This window comes from Camelus ferus, chromosome 7, assembly GCF_009834535.1.
Source record: "Camelus ferus isolate YT-003-E chromosome 7, BCGSAC_Cfer_1.0, whole genome shotgun sequence".
Lineage (NCBI taxonomy): Eukaryota > Metazoa > Chordata > Mammalia > Artiodactyla > Camelidae > Camelus > Camelus ferus.
In genome coordinates, this window is record NC_045702.1 from 43,431,242 (window position 1) to 43,455,421 (window position 24,180).

Consider the following 24,180-nt stretch of genomic DNA (forward strand, 5'->3'; position numbering starts at 1 on the left):
ATACCTGAGTCCAGGTCCAATCCCTTCCGTGCATGGCAGGCTTTTGGTGAGAACTTTGATGCTCTTCTTCACCTGCCTAAAATCTGGGCCAAGAAGTGAAGTGCATTCTGCCAAAGGTAAAAATCCCTGACTCCTGGGCCCCAAGAACCCTCTCACTGTGCTCTGTAGTGGTAGGAGCACCTTCCCTCTGCCCATACCCTGCTTGCAGCAGGTCACCGCATCAGGCCTGATGGTCCAACCTGCTTAAGCCACATCTACCACTGAGCTTATTGCTCCAGGTGAATAAAAAAGGCCCTGCAAATGATTGTCTTTTTTCCTCCGACAGAATAGGGAAATGCTGGGTTTTATCCTTATGATTGTCTGGGTGGAACAGGGTCTTGAGAGGACACTAGCTGGAAGGATTGTCTGTGGACATATACCATCACAGAACTATAAGGGCATGTTGGGGGAGACTCCTAGGGCATGGTTTGACTGGGCAGGGGCTTGCTCTTCTCAAGTCTGGAATGTGAACTGCTGAGTAAAACAGAGGAGCCTGGGGAACTGCCCTAAGAGGCAACTGAAGCTTGGGGTACAAGGGCTTCCTGTGAACCACAGATGTGGGGACCAAGACCCTGAGGACCAAAGCTGGCCTGGTTGGGCTGCCCTCTTTTGTCCTCCTTATCACGGACACATTTGGTTGGAGAAACCCGTTTGGGCCGAAGTTGCAGGGAGAATGGAGGTCAGACGCTTTGCCCTTTAGCTTCCCACCCCCATCTGTTCTCACTCAGTAGAGGAAAAAAAAAACTTTGATGAGTCCTCAACAATAAAAATTAAAATAGTTCTTCTCAAAGGAGGTAACCCTCTTTCTCCTATCACTTTGGGATTCACTAAACTAAACAACTAGATTGCTTGGGTGTTTGAGACTCTCAGCTGAGCCATATGCCCCACCCCTCAGTGGCCAGGAGAAGGATGTGGACTTCTTCAGATGCTTAGGGACCTTGGAGATTGAACCTATGAGTCAGAGAAGAACCAACCATAAGGTCAAATTCAAGGCATTACCTGTTCCTGTGCTTTAGGGAAGGGTAGAGGAGCTGGTGGGTGGGTCAGGGTGAGAGAAATTAACCCCTGCCTCCACCTCATAGTGATTGGGGGAGTGTGTCTCTAAATAATTCGTCAAAGCTTCAGTGCCACCTCTACACAGTGCTTGGAAATGTGGTAAGTTGGCCATGATCTGCCAATAGACCATTTCCTGAGAACAAATACTGGGAGATCTCCTGGGCTTCCCAGACAACCCATCTCCTAGGCTCATCGTGGAGGACAGATGTACCCCCAGGACATCTCCCAGTTAGAAGGAGAAAGCCCCCAAATGGAGACCTGGCCTCTAACCCCATGAAGGGCTTGATGGCCATATCTAACCTGGGTCCTTCAGCTGGCTCTCACACCTATGTGCAGTATGAGCACCAGGGTCTAAATGGTCTTGTGGGTAGCTTTCTAGAAACAAGTGATATTTAGGGATGGAGGAAGGTAGGGGCTCAGATCAGCAAGAAAAAGCAAAAAAATTGGTGCCCTATGTGATAAGCACAGGTAAACAACTATAGTTCTTTGGGGGTGAATTCTGGCTGTCAGGTGAGCCTAACCCCTCCCAGGCTGGCTGCCATCCAGGATTGGCAAGGCCGAGAACACAGGAGCTGAATCCCAAGAAGAGAAGGAGGAAGTATTGGTCAGGAGGTGGGGAGGGGAAAAAAAAAGAACATGGTAGGGCCTTGGCATGGAGTATTCAGAAGAAGGAGGTAAGAGATCCAGTCCAGACCCCTGGTGGAGGCCTGAATTGGGGAATCGGGAACCTAACAGCCCCTTTTCTCTGTGCTTGCATACTGGGTGCCCTCCAGTGGCACCTCAGCTCTTGCTCTTACTGGGAGAGTTATCAGAAGAGGCAGGAGGCTGCATAAGGGAAGACTCCAATGGAAAGAGGCAGGGCAAGCGGGAGCCATGCAGGGAGAGGAATTGGCCAGCTAGGGAGGGAATGGAGTAAGTGGGCAGCTTGGTGTTAGCATTCACATTAGGGATCACACACTGAGCAGTCAAAGGTCTGCAAGTGCAGGCACTGGGGACTCCAGATTCTCACATTCTGGGATAATAAGCCGCTGCCAGAGTCCAAGCTAGCCCCAAGGAGAGCAGAGGGCAGCCTATCAGTCGGGCTAGTTGGGGTTGGGAACCCCAAAGTCTAGAGGCAGTACCTGCCCACAGCTCTATTCTCCCTCAGTGTGAGAGGGTCTTAACTTACATATTAAGTGATGGTCCTTTCGGCTTATGTCCCTCAAATAACTATGCTGCAAATGACTGCAGGACAACCCTGGGGGAAAGGCTCACTCTGCCCCGGTGCACTCTGACTATACCAAGGCTATCCAGCCTGGGCACCGCCAGCAGGCATCCTCCAGCTGCTGCCCAGACCCCTCTGCTGCAAGAAGAAGGGAAGGCGGCAGTGCTGGCCAGAAGCACCTGGACACACTTTATTCCGATATCCCGCCTGGGAAGGCATGTGGAGCACAGGGCTCACGAGTCTCCGCCAAGGTGCACTCAGTCCGCCCGCCTAGGAAGGTCCAGGAGGCGCTGCAGAATCCCCAACCCCCAACTTTTAGGGCCAAATCAAATGAAGTTTAGAAAGGCTTGGTCTGCTTTGCTGAGCAAATCGCCTCGTTAGTCGTTTCCGCCTGACAAGGCTGGCTCGGGCGCCAGCCTTCTCCTCTCCGGGTGGCCATCTCCAAAAGCAGCGCAGGGAGCGCGGGCCGGCCTGCGGAGGGCTGCCTAGACCCTGAAGTTTGGAGAAACAAGATGAGATTGAAACGACTCCCTCCCTTCTCCGCAGACACACACGCACCGTCAGTCCGCCGCCACTTCCTGCCTTTGTTTTTCTTCCTCCCAAACATTTTTGGCCTCTTGCATTAGCTGCCGTGGGGCTCTGGGTTGACGATGAAAGGAAATACACATTGAAGACTGTTTTCTGGAGAATGGCCCTGCGCTGTGGAGCTCCTGAGAAAGAACAACTCATGGAAGACCAGTCTTCAGGGCCAATGTCACAGCCTTGCCCGTCTTGGACTCTTCAAAAAATGCAACTCGCACTTGGCCTTCCAGGGCAGGCCTAGCCCCCATCGGGTCTTCCCTTGAGCTGGGTGGGCTCAGCTTGGCTGTTGGGCCTCCTGCAAAGCGGAAGAGTCAATTAGGATCAGAGCAAAGTCAAAACCAAGGACCCACAGCTCTGCCTCTTCTGCCTTTCCAAGATTTGATCTGATCCTTAGAGCTGCTCCCACCCGCAAATAACCCCCCAAAACATTCACACTGCCAGTATATTCCAGGCAAGAGGGGCAGAAGCAGGCAAAGCTGGAAGCAGTGCGCAGCATTGGGGATCTGAGCACCCCCTCCTGTCCCTGCTGAGGAAGTAAAAGCATTCGCCGCTGCAGGCGTTTTCCCTTCTTCTGGCATCAAAAGGCTTTTTCCTCATCCGTCTTCACGGCAGCGCCCCCACTCGCCCCCTTCCAGGCTACAAGTCTCTTCCAGCACCCCGCTTCGGTACAGCCTTCGGAATTGCCCTGTCAGCCGCTCCCAGAGTGCCTTCCTCTGCCCCAGCCTTTCCTCGGGAATTTGCCTTTGTCTGCTCCAGACACCCATGGGATCCAGACTGGCCAGCACCCTCTCAGCTTGGCTCTCAAGGACATGGGAAGCACTGGTTATGCGGCACAGCGCACATCCCCATACCGACCTTTCTCCGGTGACCCCTCTCCCTGGCACCAAGGGGAAAACCTATCTAATTGGGAGAGGGGTTGAGTGCGGCTAGGGTAGGTAGCCTGGTGTCCCCCGCTGGCGGGCCACTGCAGCCGGTCTGCTCAGGAACAAGCTGAAGTTGACTGCCAACACTGCTATAAAACCCCAGGTCTGTCTAGAACTGTTTTCGGTTCTCCTAGACGCCCCCGGGTTCAATTATAGTCTTAAAAGCCCTAATACAAGTGCAAGAATTTGTTTGCCTTCACCCAGGGGCGGGGCAAGCCCTGCGATGGTGGCGCCTTTGTTATGGCAAAGTCACTGAAACCCCTCAAGCGTTCCTTTTGTTCGAGGGTCGGGGTGGCGGGGACTGGGTGGGCTGCTGGGAGGGAGTTTGAGAGAGCCAACATCAGCCAGGGAATGACTTAAATACTGCTGTTCACATACCTCTCCTTCTCCTTTTTATATTCTGTCTTCAAGAAAGAGAGGCTGTGGAGAAATAAATATTTTGCCATGTTGGTCACCGCTGGAAATAGAAGTTTTTTCACTGCAGGGCAATCCTGAAACTGTGATTTCCAGCTTTAGGAGGTCTCAAGCTACCCTTCCCAAACAACCTTCCTTCCCACCAGACCTTCTTACTCACGCTGATACTGCCCTCTGCACAAGCCACAGTGGACAAATGAGTCAAACTGAAGATGCACAAATAATTTCAAATTCAGCTCTCAGGGATTTAAGGGGCATGAAAGTTCTTGCAGCAAATCCTGAATAAAGAGTTCATTAAACCAATGTGTCTGAGTAGTTTGATTTGTGATATGCAACCCTTGTAAAGGAGGGGGTTAGGAGCCACATAAACATTAATACTAATAAATTAGTTTACTCCACTACAGAGTAATTACTTGATATTACTGATATTTACAGCATGTATTCAAATACAATGGTGGGCCATCATTTGGAAAAAATGCATAATAAGAATATTTCTTTCCCAGTGCAATACATGATTAGATTTGTTATTGAGTCAGTTACAGTCAGCTCGGCAATAAATAAATAAATCGATGTTGACACTTAAATACCAAAGATATTAGAGTTTATACTCTAAATCTCCCCAAGATGTATAAATACCTTCGGCTATTTCCTGGATGGGGAAAGGGAAAATGTTATCCTTTTTCATTTTTCAACTTTCCTTCAGCGATATCCAGGTCCTTCCAAGAGGATAGATGTGGGGAGGCCTCAGAGCTGGGCCCCTCCCAGCTCCTGGCCTTGCCTGCCGTCTGTATGCCCTCCTCTTCTCCTTCTCCTAAACATTGTTCATTTAGTCCTGTAGGATGACAAACATTTTTCACCATATCAGGTTCCCCCCACCCCACCTCTTCCCTAGTAAGCTAAACATACTAGCTGCTGTGGCCTCTGTCTCCATCTTTAGCTCAAATCCAGCATTTTCAAAGCCTTCTTTTCACTCAAGGTGCTGGGAGTTTCAGAAGCATGTCTCTTTCCTTTGGCATTGTGTTCCTTCTTTGGGATAGTATCAGGAAAGGCACCGAGAATTCTGAGTTTCTGCCCTGCACATCCCTAGCTCTCAAGCTTTGCAAAGGAAAGGAGACGTGTTATCCCTTTCTGAACCACGGCTCCCTAGCCCTCGCCCTCTCCCCACTGCCCCTAGTCTCTCCACAGCCCTGGAGCTCCACTGTGGGCCCCCGGAAGGCGCAGCATACCCAGGAGAAGCGCCTCTAAAGCAGCCAAAGCCTCGCCTCAACTGCATGGTTTTCCGAGTCCTCAGCTCCAGGATACCGGGCGGGCGGGCGAGCGGACCAGTGCGCAGCGGCTCAGCCCCCGCGCCTCTGGCTCTGAGGAGTCACTCCGAACCCCAGCAGGCAGCGGGGAGGAGGGGATTTCTCCAAGGGCAGGGCGTGGGGTGAGGAGGCTGGCGGGGAGAATGGAGGGGAGGTGGATCCCGGGTAAGACGAAGGCCCTTCCGGGACCTGCGGATCCCTGACAAACCGCGGGGGAAGCCGCCCTGGTTGTTGGCGGTTTAGGGACGGAAGGCACTAAAGCGCTTCGGAAGTGACCATGAATGCGAGCGTGTAATCAAGTCACCGTGCAAATCGAGCAAGCCACGAGGCAGGCACATCCACGGCTGCGAACCCTGGCCCCGAAGGGGGTCCGGCCAGGGTCGGAGGCAGAGGTGGTTCCCAGAGCAAGCCCGTGGAGGGAGGGGACAGCGAAGAAGGAGGTGCGAACGCGAGCCTCCAGGCGAATAGATTCCAAGACCACGCACTGGTCACGCAGCGACTGTCTCCCACCTAGCCACCCCCAGCCTGTGGCATCCCTCACCCGGGGAGTGGTGGGTGGCAGGAGTTGAGCTCTCTCACCGCCCTCGGCGCACTCGAGGGCCAGGACCCTGCAGCTGAGCACAAGCAATTGGCATGGGGTAGCACCCAGTCTAGCCGCGCTCCGGGAGGCCCCCCCAGCCAACATGAGTTACACCGGCGATTACGTGCTTTCGGTGAGAACACGGAGTGACGATCTGTTGCTTCCCCTGAGGTGGCTACAAAGAAAGGAAGCCGGGGAGGGAGGGAAGAAAAAAAAAAAAAAAAAGGAAAGGGGGAAAAAAAAGGCCCGGACTAGCTCGCAGCTTGTCAATTTCAACATCAGGGTCACATGACCAGCACCTCCCTGCTAAGGATGGGGATAGATTTCCACGTCAGCTTACGTCTCCAAATTTCTACTTCACGGATCCGCTTCAAAGAGGCAGCTGCAGTGGAGAATCATGTTAAGCTCAGCTACTGCGGAGAGCCCAAGGTAGCCCAATGATGGATTTTGATGAGCGTGGTCCCTGCTCCTCTAACATGTATTTGCCAAGTTGTACTTACTACGTCTCGGGTCCAGATTTCTCCAGCCTCCCTTCTTTTCTGCCCCAGACCCCGTCTTCGCGCCCAATGACATACTCCTACTCTTCCAACCTGCCCCAGGTCCAACCCGTGCGCGAAGTGACCTTCAGAGAGTACGCCATTGAGCCCGCCACTAAATGGCACCCCCGCGGCAATCTGGCCCACTGCTACTCCGCGGAGGAGCTCGTGCACAGAGACTGCCTGCAGGCGCCCAGCGCGGCCGGCGTGCCTGGCGACGTGCTGGCCAAGAGTTCGGCCAACGTCTACCACCACCCCACCCCCGCCGTCTCGTCCAATTTCTATAGCACCGTGGGCAGAAACGGCGTCCTGCCACAGGCTTTCGACCAGTTTTTCGAGACGGCCTACGGCACCCCGGAAAACCTCGCCTCCTCCGACTACCCCGGGGACAAGAGCGCCGAGAAGGGGCCCCCGGCGGCCGCGGCGACCTCCGCGGCAGCGGCGGCGGCGGCGGCGGCGGCAGCGGCCACGGGCACGCCGGCAACTTCAAGTTCGGACAGCGGCGCCGGCGGCTGCCGGGAGGCGGCGGCGGCGGCGGAGGAAAAGGAGCGGCGGCGGCGCCCCGAGAGCAGCAGCAGCCCCGAGTCGTCTTCCGGCCACACTGAGGACAAGGCCGGCGGCTCCAGTACGTATAAAAGCAGCGCCCTGCGCTTTATGAAAGGGGAGTTGGAAATCTAGCACAGCACCGCTGTTAAATTTTTATATGCTGTTTTATAAGCATATAAGGTTTATGAAGGGCCTTTAGGTTTCCCCCAACAAAACTTTGTTATAAAAGGCGGGATCACGTGGCGAGTGCTGAAATTGGCCGTGAAATACCCACCGGCCAAGGCATGCCTGCAAAAAAAAAAAAACCAAAAAAAAAAAAAAAAACCAAAAAAAACTTTTCCCCCTTTTTTTCCCTTCTCAGCTCCCAAGCCCGGCAGCTCGACCCCGGTCGGGGCCAGCTCGGGGATGGGGAGCCGGAGGTGGGCGCCTGTAAATTCCCCCAGCAAGGGCTCGGGAGCCTTTGATAGCGAGGTAATCCGGAGATTTTTATAAAAGCCATGTGTTGCGCCGGGACTCCAGTCCCGGCCGGGATTCAAAGGCATCGCTGTTTAACGATGGCGCTAGAAGCGTGTTTAACAGATAAAATAGCCCGCTTAGCTCGAGCAATATATTAAAAGAAACAAATTAACCCAAAGTTGGCCTTTTTGTCCAAAGGAAGCCATTTTCCTCCGGCGCGGTGGCAATTATGTGCTGCCTTCTGTCCGACTGCATGTTACAATTGTTATTCAATCTGTCAAAAGCGGGTTTTTTTTTTTTTCTTTACTTCTTGTGGAATTTTATGGAAAGGGGAGCAAGTTGAGCCTACTCACAGCTTTGGGAAACCCCTCTTCCTATGTAAAACAGCACCCCGGTCCTGCCAGGGAACCAGGATGGCTGTGTGGCCTTGGTGCTCAGGGAAGGCCCAGGGTAGGGGGCTTCTGCTGTCTCCTCCCCACCTCGCAGAAGCCAGGACGCTGGCTGGAGAGGCAGGAGCTGGTGTCCAGGACTCAGGCTGACAAAGACACGGCAGCTGCCCCAGAAGTTAAGGAGGGCCGAGTCCCACCACAGCCGGGAAAGACTGGGGCTGGGGCCACCTTTACTGCCTCAGGACCCAGCCGCCCAGGTGCTGGAAGGTGAAATGTCCGAGGTCGTCTGTTTGTTTAGTCTGGCTGGGCTGAAGGCAGCCGGCAACCCCCACTCAGCTGCTTTGAAAGCGGTTTCCGCAGCACAAATTCTCCTGTTGCAGTGAGGAGCCCTCCTTTCTGCTCTGGGGCAGAGTAAGCAGCTTCCCTGGGGGCCTATCTAGGGAGCTGGCTTTTATCTGGGACGGAGCCTCCGTCTGCAGCCTGTCCCCAGCCAGCAGTAGGAGCCTGAAGTCAGGGACCTTGGGGGAGACCCTGATGGGGCTTGGGTAGGGCCTCCAGTCCCTGGGGCCAGCCCTTTTCCTCTACTTGGGACTCTGAGATGGATTGCAGCCACCACACCTGGCTTATTCCCTGCCTCCTTCTCCCTCCACAGGTGGCCAACGAACCCGAAAAAAGCGCTGCCCCTACACCAAGTACCAGATCCGGGAGCTGGAGCGGGAGTTCTTCTTCAGTGTGTACATCAACAAAGAGAAGCGCCTGCAGCTGTCTCGCATGCTCAACCTCACCGACCGTCAAGTCAAAATCTGGTTTCAGAACAGGAGAATGAAGGAAAAAAAAATTAATAGGGACCGTTTACAGTACTACTCAGCTAACCCACTCCTCTAAGTCTCCAGCCAGCTGGAATTGGGTGGGGGGCTTCAGACACTTGAGATCATATGCAGATTTTGTCCTTGACAAGGTCAAGGCACGCAGTGACTTTTGAAGAAAGGAGATGTGCAAGAGAGGGGAGACTACACGGAGACAGCCCTGAAGGAGGCAGCTTGGTACTCTCCTGGGGATCTGTGGTTAAGATTTCTAACAACAATTGGATTCAGAGAGTTGTACATCAACTAAAATGAATGGTTTGGGACCTCTGGTGGTTCACTCTTGGAGATTGCGGAGCTTCGGGCTGGGTGTGGTCTCCAGCAGGGACTGGGCTCCTTGCCAGGCCCCCTGGAGAGTGACCCCTGCCCAGGACCCTCCACATGGAGCCTGCCCACCCCCAGGACCCCTGTGTCAAGATCTCCAAACCCAATTCAGCTTGAGGACAGGAGCAGAAGGAAGGGGGTGGATTCCTAGATGTCTGGATTGGGGCTGCTTTCCAAAACCAATGTGAAAGATGACTGACTAAGAGGTGCCTGTGAGGTGGGAGAGGGCTGCTGATCATTAAAGGAAAAAAAAGATCTATTCCAGGTGGCATTAGTGGCTCTCCACCCCTCTGGTCACTTACGCATTGTCCCAGGCCTGAGCTTCCAGCAATTGCCTTCTGTGGCCCACCTAGTTTTTCCTACCGATGAGGGTCTTCGTCCAGGCCTGCCACTCGAGCCTAAAGCCTGGTTGCAGAGCAGCAGACCGTTCCCTGAGGTGGAAGACATCAAAAACCCTGAGAAGCTGCACCCAGGCTACTGGCCCCAAGATCTCTGCAGGAAATGCCTGTGGAGTGCGGCAGCTTGGCAAAGTCTACTCCACACTTAATTCAAGCTTGGATTTGCTCAACGGAGCAGCGGGCCTGGCCAGCGGTCCCCATCTATGAGGGACCCAATTCCTCCAAACACTCGGTTCCCACTCCGTACTCTGTTCTTCACCACCCCAGAACTGAGCTTGGAAGCTTCTGGTGACCTTCCAAGAGCTCAGGAGTGATTTGGAATTATTTTAAAAGATAAATATTATATTATATATATATATATTTCCCTGCAGGAACCAAAGTGAATTTTAAAAAATGCAATGTGGGGGGGGGGAAGATGATGAAGAAAATATTTAAAGGCGCTATCTGTTTACAGTGTTCCATGGTTAAACTCACTCACTGCTAGGAATAATTGAATGTACGCTTCATACAGGGATGGTATTCAAAAGACTTGTAAATAAAGGAACTATAACCTATTTTATTTTAATGCTTTTTTTTTTTTTTGCCATTAGCTGATTTCCTTTTGGGGTGTTGGAGGGGGCAGAAAAGGCATTGGGAATGGTCTTTTTAATTTCTTGCAATACTTGAAAAGCATTAGGGAGATGGTCTGAGGTAGTTTGGCCCACCAGAGTCTAGAGATCTCAGCTGAGAAAGCCAGGCACCCTCCCATTAAATCTCCTCTGCCTCCCTGTGTTAAGAAGTATCTGGTGGCTCTGTTTGTAACGGGAGTGCTGGCCTGTTCCTCAGTTCTCACTCACCGCGTATGTCACAGCATGTATACAGGCGACAGGGCACAAGGAAAATGACTGTGGAAACTTGAGTATTGGGTCCTGGTGTGACATTCCTCTCCCTGTTCACCTTTTACTGCCAAATGTCTGCCCCCCCAGCACTATCACCCACCCCACTCAGGAAAGGGGCTAGTCACTAGGCCCCTGAGGGGATGCGGAGCTTGACTTAGGATTTAACTCCATCAGAAGCCAGGTTTAGAAAGCCAAGGTGAATGGCCAGGACCTTTTGGAAAGTGGGGTCCCAGGAATGGAGTATCTCAGGGCCTGGAATATGGGGCTTCATCCTCTCAGACTGACCCCATCCCTGGGAGAAAGCCTTGGGGCTTGAGGTGGCCAATGGGTCTGATCCCAGGCTGAGTTCACTCACCTCAGGACTAGGAGGCCTGAAGAGGAAACACTCTAGGGTGCCCTGGGGAGCACTTCAGCAAGAGGGAGATGGGTCTGGGTACAAAGACAGAGCAGACTCTCAGGAGACTCTAAGGGCGCTTTCTCCCTAGCTCCCAGCGGAGGCTGCCTTTTCCTTTTGGGAAAAGAAAGATGCCAGTTTCCTTTTTGTTTCCTGCCTTTGAACTTCTGCCTTAAATTTGGACATCACACATAACCTTGAGGGGCTGGGCGGAAAGGCCAGAGCCTTTTGTTGCCCACCCCACCCCCACCCCACCCCACTCCACCCCACCCAACTCTCTCCCTAGCCACCCAGGAAGGACCAGAGCAGCAGAGAGGGTGGAATTTGGAGTGAGGCCCCAGACTCCAGATCCCCATTTTGTTTATTTGTTTGTGTGTTTGTCTAACTGGCGCGACTGGGGAAATCAAGCTCAAAGGGGAGTGGGACAGACCCCAAGATGAATGTCTAGGTTGATAGACAGACAGAGGTGAACAAGGACTCTCCTGGGGGGCGGGGAGGGGGTGGGTAGGGAAGTCCAGGATTTAAGGAAAGACTTCCTTTGGGACGGTTAAAGATTAACCAAAGTCTCGCAAGTTGCTAGAGTCTAGCCAGGACTGTTTGAGGGCGGGCGGCAAGCGGGCGCGGGTTTGATTTCTGAGCCCTATAAAAGCCCATCCTCCGATGGCTGTGACAATGTGGTCGTAAACCCGTCCGGGGCCGGCCAATTTGCATATTTGGAATGCGCCGCTATAAACCCGACTGGGGTTTTGCAGCAATTTCTTAGATGTAAAAATGAGATCTCTTTAGCAGCGGGCTGGGCACATTCTCTCCCTCTTGCCTCTGCGTTGAGCCTGCTCTCCGTCTCCGGGCTCCGGGCTGGACTTCGGGCACGGCCTAGGCGCTCAGCCGCCACGAGATGGCGCACTTCCGATCAATGTCAAAGCCGCCGGGGAGCCCGGAACCCCAGCGCGATTCCTGGCCTTTGTTCGCTTCTGATACTAAGAGCAGCACGTTACATTATTTCGCTTGTCCCGCTCTCCTTCGTATCAAAAAAGGGGGGGCTCACCTTCAAGAAGTTGTTGGTGGTGTAATTTAAAGCAACGCGCCTTCTCTAGGCCTCGCAGGCGTCGCGGCGTGGAGAAGCCAGATGTCCCTAGGCAGTGATTTCGGAAATATGTCAAGGTAAGAGGCCACAAGTTTAGTAATTTCAATCTGACTGGGGCAGGAGTGGGGCCGGTGTCAGAGGAAGGCTGGGGAAAGTGGCTGGGTTTGTGAGCTCGGGGGTGACGCTATAGGCCCTCAGCCCACCCCACCCCCCTTCTCCCATCGCTTCCTAATGTTGGAAAGCAGGGGGAGGCCTCAGTGGAAAAGTTGACGATTTTAACCCTCCTCGCCAGCAATTCACCTAAGGCGATCTTTAGATTTTGTAGAAATATTCAGAGTGGGATGAATCAGGGATGGAGGGAGTCCAAGCAAAAGGGTCCCAGGCTTGTGGAGGGTGGGGGAAGGCGGTGGCGGGATTGGGGAAAACAAAGTTTCTACTCGGAAACAATGAGGTGGTCAGGAACCGTGGCCGCCGGGCGAGCTTATTCCCTGGGAGGTAGCTGGTTTCCTACTAGGTGCGATCTCTAGGTTTGCGCCACAGCCTGAAGGAAACCTTTGTTCCGAAAAAGGCCAAATCAGAAACGTCGCATTAGATTTTTGAGGCTGCCAGAGAAGTCTGTATTGCTTATTTGGAGTGTACCGCTATAAACCTGGCTGGAGTTTTGCAGCAATTTCTTAGATGTAAAAATGAGATCTTTTGCAAATATGCAAAAATTGTATTGGTAAATACCTATACATTTTCAAAATCTGGCCCTGAATCCCTCCATCAGTGTTGTCATAAAACAAGTTTAAAATAATGATATCACTTACCTTTCTGAGGCCAGATTCAAATTCCCCCTCTTCTTATATTAAAATTTTTTGTTCCAATATGTTTTTATTCATTTCTTGAAATGGTTATTTTTCTTTTCAGAAATAAGCAGTGCAAGGGTGAGTGGGAAAGGGAATCTCAAAGTAGGTGCTGCCCGTGTGAGCATGTATGTATGCATGTGAATTTTGCCGATCATAGTCAGGAGTCTTTGTTGATCACGGTCTCCCAAATTCTGATAGAATAAAGCAAGAAGTGGGCACCCACACGGTGCTCTCTGCAGCCTGAACCTTCCCTGAAATCCCAAAGCTGTCTCTAGTTTCAAGGCCAGAGGCAGTTTATTATGGACAAAACTAAGGATATTGCAATTGAGGGGTGTATGTGTAAAGGCCCCAGCACTCCTGCCATCAGGAGAGAAGGGCCAGTTCAGTGGTTGGATTTAGAAAAAAATTTAAAGCAGGTTGTTTAGGGACAGATTGCACCTGATGGATTCAAAGCAGATACATGAAATATTCCTGGAAATGTTCACATTGTTAAAGATGAACGGGGAAAGAATGTCACTTCTCACCCCCCAGATTTTAACTATGCAGTAAATTCATGAATCAGAGAAGTCCAGAATTTTTGTTAAAGCTGGATATGTGGAAGTAGCATTTATTTTTCCTCTCTGGTGCCGCAGTTCAACAACACAGATGATCAGATAATTCTGATCACCAAAAGCACTGAGAGGAACATCCAGATACAAATTGTTTACTGGTTATCTCAATCTCAGTACCTAGTTTTTAAGGTTTTTTTTTGGTAATAATAGTTTATTTCTCATGGCTTGCAAAGGCCTACTCAGGAGAAGGAATCTGCTATCTGGTGAACTGCATGGTAATCCTCACCAGAGAGCTTATTTTACCAGCCTGGCATTTACTTCGGCTCCATAGCCATGTGGGAGGGGAGTGTTAGTAACCAGGTAGAAATGAGCAATATTTACTCCTAAATAAAGTGTGGACCCTGGTGGCTGCACAGGCCTGGTTGAAGCAAGCAGACACCAGAGAGTTTTAGGTTAAAGGCATACTGACCACCAGAGAGAAATTCAGCAGCTAGGAGAGAGGGCGAAAGAGAGAGAAAGAAGGCAAATGGGAGAGAGGGAGAGAGAGTGTCCAGAAGTCAACCCGTGCTGCAATTGAATTGCTCTTCTTAATCTCTCAGGGGTGGGGAACCCCAAGAAAGCCAAGATGATCAATAAATGGACTATTCTATTGAGGAAGCTAACACTTTATTGTTACAGTCTGGGGGGTGTGGAGCCTTGGGGCTGTCAGGGATGCTGGGAGCTCCGAGATGAAGACCGAGACCGACTAAGAAGGCAGCAGGCATTTTGGTTAAGTTTCTGCTGTGTGGCTATCTTCTCCATCTGAACCATTGGGGCAGGCCCATCTGCATCCCAGGTCCCAGGTGCACCCACAGGCTCCTGATTCAATCTCGGCTCAGCATGGAGGTGGGGTGGCAGTCCTGGGCCAGTGAGAGGCTCCCACTAGGGCTTACACATTTTTTTTTTCCAAACAAGAAACAGCACAAACCCAACGGGGTGGAGGGAGGGTGGAAGATGTTGGAGAAAAACATCCGACTCTCCCCAGAGGAAGACCCTAGTGCCAATGCCATGGTTTGTGAGCCCGCAGCAGGCCTTCTGCCTCCTCTACTCCACAGCCAGGATGGCCCTCTTGTAGCTAATGCCATACCAAACTGATTTTTGTAACCTCGGTTGGAGCGGGTGTGCTCTTGGATCCCATTCAGCCAACAAGTCCATTTGGCCACCCTAGAGAGCCTTAACGTGACTGGGACTGAGCTGCCTACAGCCGGATACCCACCTTGTCTTACCAAACTGACAGGGCTGCTGAATTCCCAGAGAGTCTTGGAACATTCTGGAGAGCCCAAGGAGAAGGCTTTGAGGGGTCTGTGAACTCCTTGAAAAGGATGGGTCAAATTGTGGGAATGCACAAATGTGCATTTTTCACAGGATTTGAGAACTTGGCCTAAGATTTTCCAAAGGGGCCTTAACTTCTGAAAAGATCAAGAAAGACAGATTTAGATCATTGTCTTTCACTTTATTTTTTTAGCCTCCACCATCTCAAGCATTCTCTCCTGTGGCCACTAGCCTTTCCCAACCTGTGGCCCGGGGAGGTTGCTTTCTGCGCTTCATCTGGAAAGGCCTAAACCCTGGTCCACTGGCCTGCTGGGGCTCATTCTCCTCAAGGGACCCTCTCCTGTATTTGGGACCTACTTCCAACTGGGCAGAGCTCTCTTGAGAGGAGTGGACACTGCTGAGGGGCAAAGCCCTCTTCTCAGGCAGTCCTCAGCTTTGTGGCATTTCTCAGTAGCATTGCTGAGCTCAACAGTCCCTGTCAGTTTCACTCTTCTGACAAGCTGGGTAAGGACCAAGCCCATTTGGAGAAGGGTCCTAGACTTCAGTGCTCTGAAGCTTTTGATACTCAAGTTCGTTGATCTCGTGGGCCTAGCCAGATTAGAATTTGCCTTGGCCTTGTGCGAGAGCAATAAGGAGACCGAAGGACAGTTCCGGATCCCTCCGCCCAGACACCTCACTTGATTCGGCTGCGCCGCTACTGCAGCCTCGAGACCCTGTCTGTTTGGAGACAACTGGCTTTCTCTTCCTCTCTCTCCTTTTCTACCCCTCTCTCTTCTTTCCCTCTGTCCTTTCTTTCTGTTCCTTTCTCTCTTTCTCTCTCTCTCCCTCTCTTCTCCACCCCAGACACCCAGTCCTCAAAGCCAGTCACCGCGGGGCGCAAAGGTAGAAGTGGCTGGAGCGCAGCACAAGTGGTGGCGCGGCCTCCCGGGTGCTGCGCGCTGAGCCGCGGCTGCCGACAGAGACGGCAACTGCTTGCTTGTATCTCCGAAGCCAGCGCCAGGGCTCTGCCGTCGCTCTCCCGTGCGCTCTCTCTCGGTCCTCTCAGGCTCAGCTTCCTCCTCCGACTGGGTTCATACTGGGAGGAACAAGGCCAAGTGCCAGGCAGATCACCCAGGACGCAAAGGTCTTTCCCCGCCGCACGCAGAGGCCTGAGCGGTCTGCTTCCTGGGATCCCGGCGTTCAGCAGCTCCAGTCAGGGCCTCTGCAGGGGCTGGTGCTGGCGGAGCGGGCAGGCCTGGGCATCCTGGAGAGCTGTATCCCGCAGGGGCAAGGCAGCGACCTCTTGGGCTCCACTGGATCCGGCCGGAAAAGGTCGCATTTCCTGAGGCCCACACTTGAGGGCTAGAGCTCTGGGCCAGCCATTTCCAACTGACTAAGAGCGTGGTCCCTACGGCCAGGGAAGAAGGAGGCCCCGGTGTCTACTGAGCAAACGGCTTGGCCTCCGAACGCGCCTATAACTGGGCCACGAGCCCAGGCAGGCCTCACAGGGAACGGATTTCCTCACCGCGGGGCTCGTTAAAATGCGAACACCGCAGGAGTGAGGGCTGCCCCAGCCGCGGGTTTGGTGGGGGGTGGAGGAGGGAGGAGATGGAGAGGCAGGAGTGGTGACACTGTTTCTTGTCATAGCCTCCAGTAGCATGCGAATGCCAAGTCTAAAAGGAGAGTTGGAGAATTGTGTGGCAGAGGTGTCCATTAGCCACCCCCCGCCTCCAGTTTTCCCCTCCAAGTCTTCCCCTCCGGGCAAGCCAAAGACCCTGAAGATCAATGTTTCTTTCACTTCCCGGAAAGGAAAGGCATATGAGCTTGGAGGCTGCCAGGGTGATGCTGCTTGGGGTGCCCGGACCTGACTCTCGCCTCAGAGTAAAGGTGAGGGAGCCTTTCAGCCAAAGTTGCCAGTTGCCTGGACCCCGTCTTATGCCAGCCCACCAAGGTTCACCGACAGAAGCTGCAGAGAAGGCAAGCCAGGTGAGCGCCCCATAGGCGAAGATCCGAATTGGGTCAACCCATTGGCAAGGAGGAGTGTGTACGAGGCTGAGAGGCCAGGACATTGCATTTTGGCGAAATTTCTTTGTGGGATGCAAGAAAGAAGTGGCAGTTGCCTGCTTTCAATCTACTCTGGATTTCATACACTCTGAGGATTTTGGTGGCCTTAGGATCAGGTCTGCCACTTTGGGGAGACAGCTCCAGGTTCAGGGCTAAATGAGAAGAGTTTGAGGCCCTGACAGGCCCCCTTAGTGTTTAGAGTGCACCGAGGTCTGGTGGCTGATTCCGAAATTAAAATGGGGAGCACCCAAGGCGGGCCGGGGTGCGCACCATAAACACCCCACTTGTTAACTGCTCGGGGCCCAGGGGCCTTTCAAACAGACCCCGAAGGAGGACTCACGTCTGGGCATGGGCGGGGCGAGCCCAGGGGCCAGGCCCCACATCAGCCACGTTGGAGCAGCCCCCGAAGCTTCTGGCCTTTGGGCTGAGGTATCGGGTGTGCGTCTCACAGCCCATCAATACAGATTACATATTTATATCAATCGCGGGCTCGGAGGGCGCCCTCGGAGAGCGGCCCCGCGCCTACGAAACCAAACTGGGAGTGGTCGCTCGGAAACTCTGGCTCAGGATTGGCTGCGGGCGCCCGCCGCGGTGCGGGGGGATTGCTAATCGTATTCAGCATGTTTTGCACAAGAAATGTCAGCCAGAAAGGGCTATCTGCTCGCTTCGCCAAATTATCCCACAACAATGTCATGCTCGGAGAGCCCCGCCGCGAATTCTTTTTTGGTCGACTCGCTCATCAGCTCGGGCAGAGGCGAGGCTGGCGGTGGTGGCAACGGCGCGGGGGGCGGCGGCGGAGGCGGCAGCTACTACGCCCACGGCGGGGTCTACCTGCCATCGGCCGCCGACCTGCCCTACGGGCTGCAGAGCTGCGGGCTCTTCCCGGCTCTGGGAGGCAAGCGCAATGAGGCGACGTCGCCAGGCGGCGGTGGTGGCAGCGGGGGCTTGGGTCCCGGGGCGCACAGCTACGCTCCCGCGCCTATAGACCTGTGGCTGGACGCGCCCCGGTCCTGCCGGATGGAGCCGCCCGAGGGGCCGCCGCCGCCGCCCCAGCAGCAGCCGCCGCCCCCGCCGCAACCACCCCAGCCCCCGCCGCAGGCCACCTCGTGTTCTTTCGCGCAGAACATCAAAGAGGAGAGCTCCTACTGCCTCTACGACTCGGCTGACAAATGCCCCAAAGGCTCCTCCGCCGCTGCCGAGCTGGCCCCCTTCCCGCGGGGCCCGCCGTCCGACGGCTGCGCCCTGGGCACCTCCAGTGGGGTGCCAGTGCCCGGCTACTTCCGCCTCTCCCAGGCCTATGGCACCGCCAAGGGCTACGGCAGCGGCGGCGGCGCTCAGCAGCTCGGCGCCGGCCCGTTCCCCGCTCAGCCCCCGGGGCGCAGCTTCGATCCGCCATCCGCTCTCGCCTCCGGTTCGGCGGATGCAGCCCGGAAAGAGCGAGCCCTCGACTCGCCGCCGCCCCCTACGCTGGCTTGTGGTGGCGGTGGCGGTGGCGGTGGCGGGGGCTCGCAGGGCGACGAGGAGGCGCACGCTTCGTCCTCCGCCGCGGAGGAGCTCTCCCCGGCCCCTTCAGAGAGCAGCAAAGCCTCGCCCGAGAAGGACTCCCTGGGTAAGCAGGGCTCGCTGAAGGGCCCAAGTCAGGCGGGCAGATAGGCCGACCCAGAGAAGGGAAGGAGCAGAGAGCCAGGAGTTCGCACAGCAGCCGGCTGGCCTTGGCCCGAGCTGCAGTCAGGCTGACCTTGTGAACTTGCTTTTTAATATTTGGGCGTGGGGACGCAGTAAAAATTCATGTCCGGCTTAGCGCCCCACACAGCAAGACGTCCTCTGCGCTCCCCTCAGCTCACCCCAACTGGGGGCGAGGACACCGGCGAGCAGCCCCCCTCTTGTGCATGCCCTTCTCCGTGCCCCAGAGCACCCTAAGCGGTGGTCTGGGCCCAGCCTGCGAGGCTCGGCCCACGCGAGGGGAGGGGGAGGGAGGGAAAGTAGCTCACCCGCAGATAGCGCGGATGTTTGTAAGACATCCAAAATAAGCAGCCGCCAGCACCAATAAATAAGCCCATTAACCGGCGAAGTTCGAGTTTACGATCCCCTTGCTTTTTTCAAAGTTGCTGGAGGGGCGGGAATCCTCGTTGTGGGGAGAAGAAAAGACAAACCCGGCCCGGACGCCGGGGCCCTGATCTGAGTGTCAGAGAGGGGCCATTTCGCTTCCTCTGGAACTCGGAATCGCCCAGACCGCACGTCCCTGGCTCCTGGAGAGACGTGAGAGACGGTTCTTGACTCTAATCAGTTTTTCGTGCCTTTCCTATGTCCCAACTATGCTGTTCTCCCTCTTCTTATCAGGCCTTGGGCAACCATGGGGCTGGAGTGAGACAGGGCCACGTTGCCCGTCCCCCTTCCAAGTAAGCACCCCGCGCCCCCAGCCTGGGGGCTGCAGGAAATGCTTGTCTACCTTGGGGCGAGAAGCAAAGAAAGGCGTTAAGTTCAAGATATACAGCCTGCCCTCCCAGGCTGTCCAATGCAAGTGCCTGGCAGCTTTGTGCTAAAACAGGTGTTTGGGGGGAAAAAAGTGGGGGGAAATGTAAATTGTAAGAGTAGGTGTAGATTGAAGGCCCAGTCGATTTCGCACATGACTTTTGGAGGAACTGTTCTCCCTGGGCAAGCTAAACCAGGGCATAACTCTATCCGTGTCACTTAGGGCATCCCTCTTATAGTGGAGACGACCTGAATTTACCCCTGCGTGCAGCCCGCGTGGCCTCGATTTAACCTTTCCCTCTTTATTCTTTTAAATGCCAGGTAATTCCAAAGGCGAAAACGCAGCCAACTGGCTCACTGCAAAGAGCGGCCGGAAGAAGCGCTGCCCCTACACCAAGCACCAGACGCTGGAGCTGGAGAAGGAGTTTCTGTTCAACATGTACCTTACTCGAGAGCGGCGCCTAGAGATCAGTCGCAGCGTCCACCTCACGGACAGACAAGTTAAAATCTGGTTTCAGAACCGCAGGATGAAACTGAAGAAAATGAACCGAGAAAACCGTATCCGGGAGCTCACAGCCAACTTTAATTTTTCCTGATGAAGCTCCAGGCAACGTGGGGTTTTTTCCCCCCCACTTCCAGAGAGCTGTTCTCCCTCTATCTTCGGCCTCTGCCCAGGAACTCGCACCTGTGCTGGAGACCCATTCCTTCCTCCCACACTCACCATCTCGCTGGCCATTACATCTGTGCAGGGCTGGTTGGTTCTGACTTTTTGTTTCTTTGTTTGCTTGGTGCTGGTTTATTTGTTGTTTTCTGGGGGAAAAAGCCATATTGCGCTAAAATTCTATATATAGAGAGATTGTCCTAGGTGTCAAGCGGTGACTAAGATGGTTTGCTGTCTCGGGGTTCCACTACTGGAAATGGCCCCTGTCCTTCTGGTGGAGCTGGTTTCCTGTAGGGCTGGCAAACCTAGCCAGAAGGCGGAGGTCCCATTGTAGGCAGCTGAGGTGTCTGGCCTGAGGTCAATGATGCAAGAAGCCGCCACCGGGCTCGCCTGCCTGGAGTGCTGGGCTGTGTTTAATCAGGGGATACAGGCCCCTGGGTTTCTTTTTTCTTTCTTCCTTTCTTCCCTGGCAAAGAGAAGGGATTGTAGGCATGAACACGCAGGTTGGCAAAAGGGCTTGACTTTGGCTGATGGGAAAATGGGGAAAGTCAGAAAGATTAATTTTTCCTTCTCCAGCTTTAAGAGGCGAAAAGAATGACCAGGAGAAGGAAACTTCTCTTCCAGTTTGTGTAAGGTTTTGCATTGCAGGACTAAATTATTTCACTTACCTCTGAATTTCCATGTCCTTCTGTCTGTAGATAAATAATTGAATGTCGTTTTGTTATACATACAGATTTAATGGATTTTTTGTCATTAAATAATTGTTACCATTGGTAACACATGACAAGCACACCCCAATTCTCCCTATCTTGTGGAGGTTTCCCCCCCACTTTTTCCTTTTCTTTTCTCCCCCCCCCCCCAGATTCATGGCAGCCGAGGAGGGCTGGGGCAAGCCGAATAGACTAGAGAAGGGAGACATTGTTTGGGTTTCCTTTATACTGTGAAGTTACATGCATAAAAGGGTCAAACCTGTAGGTGCAGAAAAAGAAAAAAACTATAAAATACAAATCTGTATAAATGTCTATTATTATGAAAAATTGCCAATCTTGTTTTATGCAAATGCATTCTATCGTTATTATAAATGTTAGTTCTAGCTCTATTTACTTCTAATCTTAAATGAGAATAAATTAATATTGTAATGCTGCTGTGCGTGGAAGAAAAGACGATGTTTATGTTCTTATAGAAGAATAAAAGCTGTGGAATGAAGCTTTTTTAATTTTACCTCTTTTTTTGACTTCTTATCTTCACCTTCCACTTTATCCCGTCTACCACTTTTACAACAGGAGGACTAGCCCGCGCCCCCTGCAATTACTTTAGGCATCTATTTAAATATTACCTAGACGGTCGTAATTTGTCTGGGCCCTATAGCCCTGGTGCCGTAAGGTTTGTCGGCTTTTGTTCAGTTTTATGACTTGCTAGTATATCTGGATTGTGGCTGTCTTGGACCAGTGGTTTCAGTTGAGAGGGGAGCTGCATAGACAGAGGAAGCCAAACAGGATTTCTTTCGGGAGCCCCAGGGAGGTTCGCAGAGGCCGGTTATTTCGTGGGTCTCTTGGTCCTAGATGACACCCAACCTAGGATTCGGGGGAGCAGGCTGGGCCCACAGCGCGTCAGTAGCATCCGTGGCAGCGGTTAGGCAGACCGCGGCGGGGCTCCAAGGGTGCCCCCTCCCCCAGCACGGCCTCCCCCACCTGGTCGCCCTCGGCGGGGCCACGCGTTTCCTGCTCGCGGGAGGTGGGAGGGGGGCACGACAGGGGGGAGGGGGCGCGGGAGCGCGCGCCCCGGCTGGCTGGCTGGCGGGGAGGGAGCGAGAGGGAGAGCGAACAGCGGGGAGCAAGCGCGGGAGGCCGAGACCAGACAGGGAGCCAGGCTCCTTGCTATCCCTGGCGCTTTCGAATCGCCCAGGGCTGCCGCCGCTCGGCGCCCCGCCAGCTTGCTGAGCTGCGAGATTTGGGAAACCAGCAGGCACACTGCTCTTTCTCTCCTCTCTTCTCGCTTTCTCCTCTCCTTCCATTTTCCTCTTTTTCCTTTACCTTCCTTCCCTCCCTCTCCCAGGTTTACCTTACCAGGGCTTCTCCCTCTGCGATGCCTTAGCGGCATCCCGGGGCAAGCAATGGCAGCGGCGGGCGCAGGTTGGCGAGGGGCCGGGTCGGGCGCGATCGCAGGGTCCTCCGTTGGCCGCGGCGGCGGCAGTGGCGGCAGGCGGCGGCGGCGGCGGCGGCGGCGGCGGCGTGCGAGGCAGCTCCGCGCGGGCAGCACCAGAACTGGTCGGTGATTTAGGTAGTTTCCTGTTGTTGGGATCCACCTTTCTCTCGACAGCACGACACTGCCTTCATTACTTCAGTTGAAATCGTCTCCAGGTATCTGTGCGCGCGGGGGCCGGGCCGGGCGGGGCATCCAGGCCCTGGTCATGCCAGGCCTGCGGTGGCAACCTCGGCTTTTCCAGCGAAGGAGCCTCGACCCTGCCTCTTTCTCAGCGCTCTGCCAGGCTGCTGGCCTCACCGCCACCCCCACCTGGCCTGGAGCAGGTACGATCAGGTTAGCTGCTTCTTCGAGGACGCCAGGGGCGTGGTAGGAATTCTGGGCCCCGGGCCATTCAAGGTCAGGGGCGCACGCTTCCATCCTGGGCCTCTCCCGCTCCAGGCTTGCTCCTGGCCAGGGCCTCCGTCATACTCCTGCAAGGCTGGGACACCTCCAGCCCCAATCCATGGTACTGGATCAGGAAAGATCCCTTTGACAGTAAGAGGCTTAGGCCAAATTAGGAGGGACAGGGCTGACAGGGGCTGAGATCCTGGCCTTGTCACTTACCCTTCTCTCTGTAAGCCGCCCTCTAACGAGTTACCTTTGACTCTTTTCTTCCTTCTTTCCTTCACACATTTCTTTTTTTCTTTCTTCTTTTCTCCCCTTTATTTTTCTTTCATTTTCTTTCTACCTCCACTCCCTCTCCTCCCCAACTATTCTCTTTGGGAGGGACCCAGGAAAGACCCCGAGCTTTTTGGGGAGAGCCTGGGAGTGGGGTCTTAGTTTTCTAAGCGTCTTCAAGTAGAGGTCGGACTCTGCTGAGGAAGGGCTCGAGGGGCGCGGACTGTCCAGGGCTGTGGATCTGGGCCTGGTGTGCCGCGGCACAGACAAGGCCTCGGTTACGATCACGACCGGATGGCGGCGGCCTAGCGTTCCTACTCCGCAGGTCCGCAACGGCAGCCTAGGAGATCTGATTAGGGGGCATTCGCTGCGTTTTTGTGTGCCCACTCTGAGTGCAAAGAGAGGCTTTCGCCAGCCTCACTGGGGATCTGAGGCTGGGACGTGGGCTGTGACCCAGCCGGGCTCAGTGGAGCCTAGAGAGGCAGGGAACTCTGCTGGGAAGCTTCCTCAGCTCTCTCCGCCTGCCGGTGCAGGCTCCAGCTTTAACAGCGATAAGGGAGCCCCGCTAAGGCAAAGATTGGCTGCTTGCTTGCCAGTATTCTATCAGGTTCAGAGTATGTTAGATATGGTATCCTTGTGGGGACCAGTGCTGGAGAAGGGAACCCTTGCACTGCCAGTCTGTTTCAAACAACAGGGGAAAGGAATCCTAAATTCCAGAACTGTTGGAATACAAACTTGAGTCCATGTTTCAAGTTGTAGAACACTGGTTCGAAGCCAGTGAGACCATTCTTGCTGCTGGGAACTGAAAACAACTTCTATTCTCTCTATCCCCCAACACACACCTGGTCCTTCAAGCTCAAGCCTACGAAGAAGTGCTTCCTTTCCCAGCTCCAGCAGCCCAGGAACTGCTTTCACTGCTCAGCCTACCTTCCTGTTATCTGAAAGGCCATGCACAGCATTCCCCTCAATTTCTCTCTGCCATTTTCAGGACCTGATTATTGGATTTGTTTTGGAGATCAAGATTTTTGAACTCTCAGGCTAGAAGAGGTTTGTAATTACACCCACTTATTATTTCTTTATGCACACACAATCCCTTTCACTTCTAAAATAAAACCAGACACAAAAGCCTGAATATTCTCTCCCCAAACTTGTGGGTTGAGTAGGGATAATATTTGGTTTTGTGATTTCCCCCTATTCTAGAGACCATTAAGGACTTTTTAATACTCAACGCCTGTCAATTATTTAGTATAAGTTCTATTTGGGGGGCTAAGGCTATTTAAAGAAAGTCTTTTTATTTTTAAAAATACGAATTGGTGTCTTCTCTAATTACAAAAAGTGGAAAAGACAACCAAGCATGTCCAGCCTGTTTGCAGACAATTTAAAATTAGGGGCGACGGTTTCTTCCAGGGTTAATTTTTCTTAATGAAAACCTAAACCCCGCAAACTACTCGGTATTTGGGAC

General features: G+C 53.6%; 2 protein-coding genes and 2 long non-coding RNA genes across 7 annotated transcripts; 2 read left to right on the forward strand and 2 right to left on the reverse strand.

The window, feature by feature from the left end:
• Nucleotides 1–2,461: 2,461 nt before the first annotated feature.
• LOC106728556 lies at nucleotides 2,462–5,571 on the reverse strand. Of its 2 annotated transcripts, XR_004321446.1 has the most exons (4): nucleotides 5,445–5,544; nucleotides 5,125–5,313; nucleotides 4,855–5,050; nucleotides 2,462–3,176 (listed from the first exon to the last, which is right to left on the reverse strand). It is a non-coding gene; the product is annotated as an uncharacterized LOC106728556 (long non-coding RNA). The 2 variants fall into 2 exon arrangements; XR_001364808.2 differs by lacking the exon at nucleotides 5,125–5,313 and having other exon boundaries at nucleotides 5,445–5,571.
• An 843-nt stretch (nucleotides 5,572–6,414) lies between these two features.
• HOXA11 (homeobox A11) lies at nucleotides 6,415–10,387 on the forward strand. Its single transcript, XM_032483810.1, has 2 exons — nucleotides 6,415–7,263; nucleotides 8,682–10,387. Exons 1-2 carry the CDS (start codon nucleotides 6,540–6,542, stop codon nucleotides 8,912–8,914), a joined length of 957 nt encoding a protein of 318 aa, XP_032339701.1. The 5' UTR covers nucleotides 6,415–6,539; the 3' UTR covers nucleotides 8,915–10,387.
• A 1,412-nt stretch (nucleotides 10,388–11,799) lies between these two features.
• HOXA10 (homeobox A10) lies at nucleotides 11,800–21,062 on the forward strand. 3 transcript variants are annotated; one of them, XM_032483808.1, is made up of 3 exons: nucleotides 11,800–12,047; nucleotides 16,307–18,332; nucleotides 19,517–21,062. In XM_032483808.1, the coding sequence occupies exons 2-3, from the start codon at nucleotides 17,360–17,362 to the stop codon at nucleotides 19,789–19,791; spliced, it is 1,248 nt and encodes a 415-aa protein (XP_032339699.1). In that variant the 5' UTR covers nucleotides 11,800–12,047; nucleotides 16,307–17,359; the 3' UTR covers nucleotides 19,792–21,062. The 3 variants fall into 3 exon arrangements, with proteins under 3 accessions (XP_032339699.1, XP_032339700.1, XP_014406989.2); XM_032483809.1 differs by having other exon boundaries at nucleotides 16,469–18,332; XM_014551503.2 differs by lacking the exon at nucleotides 11,800–12,047 and having other exon boundaries at nucleotides 15,990–18,332.
• Nucleotides 19,757–23,712, reverse strand: LOC116664905. The gene is made up of 2 exons (XR_004321445.1): nucleotides 21,923–23,712; nucleotides 19,757–20,322 (listed from the first exon to the last, which is right to left on the reverse strand). It is a non-coding gene; the product is annotated as an uncharacterized LOC116664905 (long non-coding RNA).
• Nucleotides 23,713–24,180: the final 468 nt, after the last annotated feature.

Bases quoted from the DNA above. Each gene is read 5' to 3' on its own strand.
- HOXA11 (XM_032483810.1), top strand. From the start codon at position 6,540: ATGATGGATTTTGATGAGCGTGGTCCCTGCTCCTCTAACATGTATTTG. The intron at 7,264-8,681 runs GTACGTATAAAA...CTCCCTCCACAG, and splicing joins GGACAAGGCCGGCGGCTCCA to GTGGCCAACGAACCCGAAAA.
- HOXA10 (XM_032483808.1), top strand. From the start codon at position 17,360: ATGTCAGCCAGAAAGGGCTATCTGCTCGCTTCGCCAAATTATCCCACA. The intron at 18,333-19,516 runs GTAAGCAGGGCT...TTTAAATGCCAG, and splicing joins GCCCGAGAAGGACTCCCTGG to GTAATTCCAAAGGCGAAAAC.